We start from the raw sequence: 6,329 nt of genomic DNA on the forward strand, positions 1-6,329 counted from the left end.
TAACCGTCTTTTGACGCAGCTGTTCAGGCCCCACCGGGCGTATGCAAAGACATACCTCGACGACATCTTCGTCCGCAGTCAATAGGACGGATGATGAAAACCAAATCGTCCATTTAAGAGCGGTGCTCAAGTGCATGCGCACGGATAAGCTACATGCTAATGCACTCAAATGCATCTTCGGCGCCTAAGAAATCCCTTTTTTAGGGTGCTTCACCGCAAGGCGTGGTCTTCGAACGGATCCTGCTAAGGTCAAGGCCACTGTAGACTGGCCGGATATAAAAATACAAAATGGCTTGCGCAAGTGAATTGGCCCCACCATTTTATTTCACAAGTACAGCGAGAACTAGCAAAAATGGCCCTACCATTGTCGAATATCCTAAAGTAGGATGCGAACTGGTGTTGGGACACTGACTATCAGGAGGCTTTTGACGGAATTAAAGACAGCCTCCTTCATGCACCAATACTGGCGTTGCCCGACCCTGATCGTCCCTTTAGTGTTGTCTGTATAGCTTCGGACCTTGTCATCGGCTGTGCACTGCTGCAAGCAGATGAGTTAGTAAATGGAATAGTTACAGACGCCGCGGGGTGATATCGGGTGATCGCGTTCGAATCTCGCCAGCTCAAAGTTGCAGAGAAGAACTACTCAGTTTACAACAAGGAATCACTTGGGATAAAGTATGAAATTGTTAAGTTTAGAATGCTCCTACTCGGCTTCAAGCCGTTGAAGCCGAGTCCACCATTACGCACTGCGACTCAGTCGCCTCACCCCTCGCAGAGAATGGCCAGATGGCTCTCCTTCTTCGCAGAATAAAACTTCGAGGTGAAGTATAAGCCAGGAAAGCATAATGTTTTGGCTGATGCATTGTCACGCAGACCAGACTATGAGCTTGCTCATGTCACGACGGTGACGTCGTCCGTGACGGATCTGATCCGCGCCGCGCATGCAGGTGATGATATGTGCGTAGCGCTGCTACTGGCTCGTAAGCAGAGCGTTTGGTAACTCGGACAAGAAGTTGTCGTCGCGACGACAGCAGTCCATTTTTCATTAAATAATGGATTGCTGTATCATAGCTCCGACTCATCGGGATACGCCACGAATGATGACTCTTCACGATGTGGATTTAATGTACCGTATCCTCTATGAGGCCCACGACATCCCACTCAGTGATCGTTTCGGTCGTGAAAAGACCTCCGGCTCTGTAAGTTGGCACTACTGGCGGCTCAAGCTGTACAAGTGTACGAGCACCTATGTGCGCACGTGTGAGACTTGTAAAAGGGTAAAACCATCTGCGAATGCGTAGTGGCCGCTGGCCAGTTTGCCGGTACCTCGGGGTTCTGGCAGTCTATGAGTCTGGATTTTGTGTTTTGCCTGCCGAAGGACTCGGCGGGCAATACGGGTGTGGTGGTCTTCGTCGACCGTTTGAGCAAGATGGCTTGTCTTGCGGTGATGCCGGACACCATCGACGGTGTCGGTACAGCGACGCCGTTTGTGGATCGTGTCTTTCGACAACGTGGACAACCCGAGTCAATTGTCTCTGACAGAGATCCAAGCTTCACTGAGACGTCTTGGTCAACAATATATAAGTTGCTGGGCACCAAGCTGAATATGTTAACAGCGTACCATCCGCAGACCGATGAACAAACTGAGCGCGTGAATCACGTCGTCGATGATGTCTTTCGCAGCGTCTGCGCTCTGGATCCTAGGCGCCGGAGCGCCATGCTGCCACTCGTAAAGTTTTCTCTGAACAATGCAGTGCAATTATCTACCGGCTGCATGCCGCTCAAGTAAACGGGCTCGTTCATCATCGTGTTCCGCTGATGTCAGCCCTCTCACTGTTCGTAAACAAGTCGATGACTTCCTTTCTACCAAACTGAGTGTCTTACCACACATTCGCGATGCAATGGCTGGAAGCCAAGACATGCAGAAGTAATATGCAGACCGAAGAGGAAATGCTAAAATCTTTGAGGTCGGAGACCTGTTTTATTGCATGCTAACAACCTTCCTACCGATGCAATTTCTGCTGTCTTTAAGACGAAGTTCCGTCCCAGGATTTATTGGGTCTTTCAATGTTGTGACCAAGCGGGACCTTGCGTATACGCTAAACTTTCTGAAACGAATCGCACCCTCCCGGTATTCTATGTGGGCTTGCTTAAGCCGTACCGAGATCCGGTGCAAGTGAACGCGCAAGCGTCGAATCCGGTGCAAGTGAACGCGCAAGCGTCGAATCCGGAGCGGCGCCCACAGGCGCTCGACCACTCAGAAGCTGGACCAGCAACTGGCTTTTGAGCACGGACTGCAACGATCTTTATCTCCATCGGCGCCGAGCGATCCGCCTTCGTATGAAGCTATGCATTTATCTGCTTAACGGTAGGTGCCGCTCCACCAGAGCGCGTTTGTCATCAACGCGAGGCAGCCGTTACACAACGTGCTCCAAGCTCTCTAGATCCTCCGCGCAGCGGTAAGCGACCTCAGCATAACGCTCAGCGGAGTCCTGGTTGTGACAAACCTCGTCCTCAAGAGCCCGAAGAGCATCGCTAGTCACCGGACGACGATCAACTCAGTCGTTATCGCCCGTCGCCGACTCTCCTCTACGAGAATGATAGTTTCCACTATCACGTGGATCGTCTTGTGGGTCGATGTCATCGCCAGGGTCAAATCCAGTATCTTTAGGAGTGGCGGGGATAACCCGACTTTTTGAACTCGTAGGAGTTTAAAGTGCCACTTCGTCAAGACTGCCCATTCGTCGTGGACGCTTATGATCAGAGAGATCATGACGCTGCGCGTCGTCGTATGCCCCGCGCTTCTCGGCAATAGCCAGAAAAGCCCAGGTCCATAAGCTGAGCTCAGATTATGGTTCTGAGTCGCTGCGGTCCAGCCTCACCCGTGTAAGACACCACAAAACTCGCGGGAGCGTGATGAATCAACCCATACGTCGCAGGGTGACTATCCGAAGGAAGTAGGCATCGCGCCGAGAATTTGGCAACTTTAAACCGAAGATGGCGTTCCACGCGCGTGTTCACCTCCTTGTGGTTCAGCTGTAAGCTGTTAAGCAAAAAATGTTTCGGTGCAGCTGCGCCCATCGAGCTCTTCGCCATCTGTAGCGATTTCGCAAGGGGCAAGCACCACAGGATTCGTCCGCATTGCGGGTACAGGATCGCCTCCTCTTCGAGCACCAAGTCGAGTGCAGTACGTACCCACTAGGATTTCTTGATGATTCAAGAAACGAGCTCGGAGAGCTTTTCGTTGGTCAAGCTCAGCTTGTATAGTGGATGCCCAACGATCGGTTGATCGCGACTTTGTTTCTGTAGCGGAATCCGCCGAGCGGAAGCCGTATACCACACGAGGGTCAAGAACCGACTGTGGATGCGCGCGCATGGGAGCCACCCTGCGGACAGCATCTAGCTGCTGCTTCTGTGCCTCGTCGAGGTCATTGGTAATGACACCACTTTCCCCGGAAAGCGAGAGGTCGGGGATCCGACACGGTGTCCGCAAGGTTCGAGCATTGCTCAGGTCGCGCCGCGAAGGCACCTCGCCTTCTTCTTCCTCTCGACCCTTGGAAAGGAGTGTCCGACTCGTAGTCGACTGCGTCCAAATTCTCGACCTGGGAATTCATCGCCCATGGCGGGCGCGATGCGCGGTCGGGAGTAGACATCGCGTCTGTGTTCTTGGTCGTGCGACCCTGTAGCTGACAATGCGCTGCGTTGTACTCGGTTACCGAGAGCTTGAGCTGCGCTTCTCTTGAATCCGCAAACGTGCTGTCCGAAGATCCACCGCATGAAGGAAACGGAAAAGGGTTCTGCACGCTAGCGTTCTCGGAACCAGCGAGGCTGGGTGTCTTCCGTTTCCTCGACACAGGGCTCATTGAGCAGACAATTCGTGGAGAAGGTACTGGTGATGTTGTGGTAGCTTAGACACGCGAGCCTCGTTCGAGGCGACCTATGAACATGAATGGTAGGTGTTCACGGGAGAGAGTGTAACGGGGTTTCATGTGCCCTGGTATGGAATTGTTACCAGGTGTAAGAGGGCGCTGTTAACAACTGTCCCTGAGACACTCCTCATAAGCTTGTGCGACGAGAACGCGAATCCCGAATGGTTATGGGCTATCGGTACCTTCATGACTCATGGCATCAAAGTCACGCCAACCAGGATAAGGTTTTATATCGAGTTCAGCTTTGGAGCCAAATAGCGTCCCACGCCGCCAAGGATCTCGAATTTACAGAGTGCCTTAAACAAACCATGGATATGTCCCCGTCGAAAGACGCACAGCAAAAATAGAAGCTTAAATTGCGCAAATTGCGCACGGGAAAAGTTACCGTATTCAGCATATTCGTGACTCCGTGTACTATACTACATCTTCAATACGTGTCGTGCATATTCGCCCGTCGTTCCTTAATCTATTGAGACCTAACACAAATTTAAAAGGTTTGAGACGTTGCTGTTGACAGTCCAGCACCCTGGACAGCAAATCCCACCTCATTCAATGAGATTTGCCCCCCACAAAGGTGGGTTCCATTAGCATTGACCTCTACGATGTATGCAGATCTTTCCTTTGGTCCGCACTTAGCTTTGTCCGACTCGAATACTTCCCGCAACTAATACATCAGTCGACCAACAGCCTCGATATTTAAGATATCACGGTGATGCTTGGCAGTTCAAGTATTTTTTTTACTATTTCGCATGGTTGGGATTTATCGTTTTGACCCGTCTGAGCAATTTCCATCTCCCGTACTCTAATCGGCCCTTGAAACCAACTATGTACTCGCATTTAATGCGACGCTCATTGTATTTTCGAAAGGAGCGAGTGACCGCAAAAGATTATGGTGCGAGCCGGTCCATGTAGATCATAGCGGTTACCGCATCCGGGTCCTGATGCCACGGCGGCGATGAGAGCTCGCAACGCCCGGGCAAATTCCGCTATCCTGTCTCCTCGACAGGTAGACAAGTTTCTAAACGTACACGATATGCGTCGTTTAGCAGAGCGAGCATTCGCTACATGATGTCATATGTAGCACTTTCTATATTGGTAATGCGGAAATGTGCGCGGCGTCGCGGCTTAATGAGTCGCTGTGCTGCTCCGTCTGGGACATGGCCGAAGTAGTGGCCGTACTGTTTTTTTTCACCGACAAAGGAATTCTTTCTGTCTCTACCCTCAAAGGGCAGGACTATTACCATAGTCGCCCCACTGTGAGTGCTAATATCTCGCTATCTACAATGCTAAGTTTCTATACATAATACATAGCGTGAGGTTAGTCTCCCACGAATCATACCCCCCCCCGAAAGTCTTATCACCTTCATCTGTACCGGTACGAATCATGATGCTTCATTATGATCCTTCATTATTTTTTGGCTTGTATGCGAGGTGCATTTACGACAAGAATGTGATGCGCCTACACCAATACACGATACCCACCCCACCGTATTCTGTCTATATTTATTTCTGTTGACGCTGAGAAACGATGATAAATAATAAGAGTATTATCTTCCCTGTACGTGTTAGACTGACATTGTTTCGCTTTTATAAAACAAATGCATTTAAGCAAAGCCACGATAAATTGATTTTACCAGAAATTGAAAAAATTGCTTTTCAAAATGTTGCTTTGCACTACTGTCCAGACGACGCAGCAGAGTAGAGCAGTTTATCTGCCAGCATTGTTTGTTGGAAACAAGTAAAGTCTTTACCTATGTAAACCAGAAGGAGTTATGAAACTCCCAACCATTTGCATAATTACATAGCTAAAAGCAGAATACATTCACTTGAAAACTTACCTTCAAACCACCAGGTCCTTCCTTCTTATCTGTCATTTACAGCATTTTGCGCAGAAGTAGCGTATTGGGCAACCGATTTAGTTCAACAGGTTATGAGTTCATCACAACAGAATGATAATGTCATTCACAATGTGACGGACAAAAAGGAAGAGCTCACTCCAGCAGCAGTATTGCGTGAAATGCGGGAGATGATGCTACAGATGAAGGAAGAAGTACAAGATGTGAGGATAGAAGTAGCATCAATTAGGTCTGATAACGGACAACGTCATCAGCAGCCTTCCGTACTTAGTAGTGCTTCAGCAGAAGCATTTAGAAAAGTCATGCTTGATAGTCAATCCCAACCTTACATGCCAGTATCACGTGGTGCAGCTCTGGGAGACGAGATCACTGTATGTCCCACGATGAAATCGCTCGCGATGACGCGAGACAGAGAGAACAGCAGCTCCAAGCGTATAGAGAGCAACAAGAGGCACAGGGAATGCATGCATTCCCACCACAGCATCGACAGCAACAATTTGGCCCAAGGATTCCTACATTGAAGCAAAGGATGCTCTTGATACCC

General features: G+C 49.7%; 1 protein-coding gene across 1 annotated transcript; it reads left to right on the plus strand.

Moving 5' to 3' along the window:
- Window positions 1–5,313: 5,313 nt before the first annotated feature.
- On the plus strand, window positions 5,314–5,631 carry PHALS_11228 (uncharacterized protein; the record flags this gene model as incomplete). The annotated part of the gene is made up of 2 exons (XM_024726786.1): window positions 5,314–5,360; window positions 5,499–5,631. The coding sequence occupies 2 exons, from the start codon at window positions 5,314–5,316 to the stop codon at window positions 5,629–5,631; spliced, it is 180 nt and encodes a 59-aa protein (XP_024577428.1).
- Window positions 5,632–6,329: the final 698 nt, after the last annotated feature.

Source organism: Plasmopara halstedii (genome assembly GCF_900000015.1).
Source record: "Plasmopara halstedii genome assembly, contig: Scaffold_526, whole genome shotgun sequence".
In the NCBI taxonomy this organism is placed as follows: Eukaryota; Oomycota; class Peronosporomycetes; order Peronosporales; family Peronosporaceae; genus Plasmopara; species Plasmopara halstedii.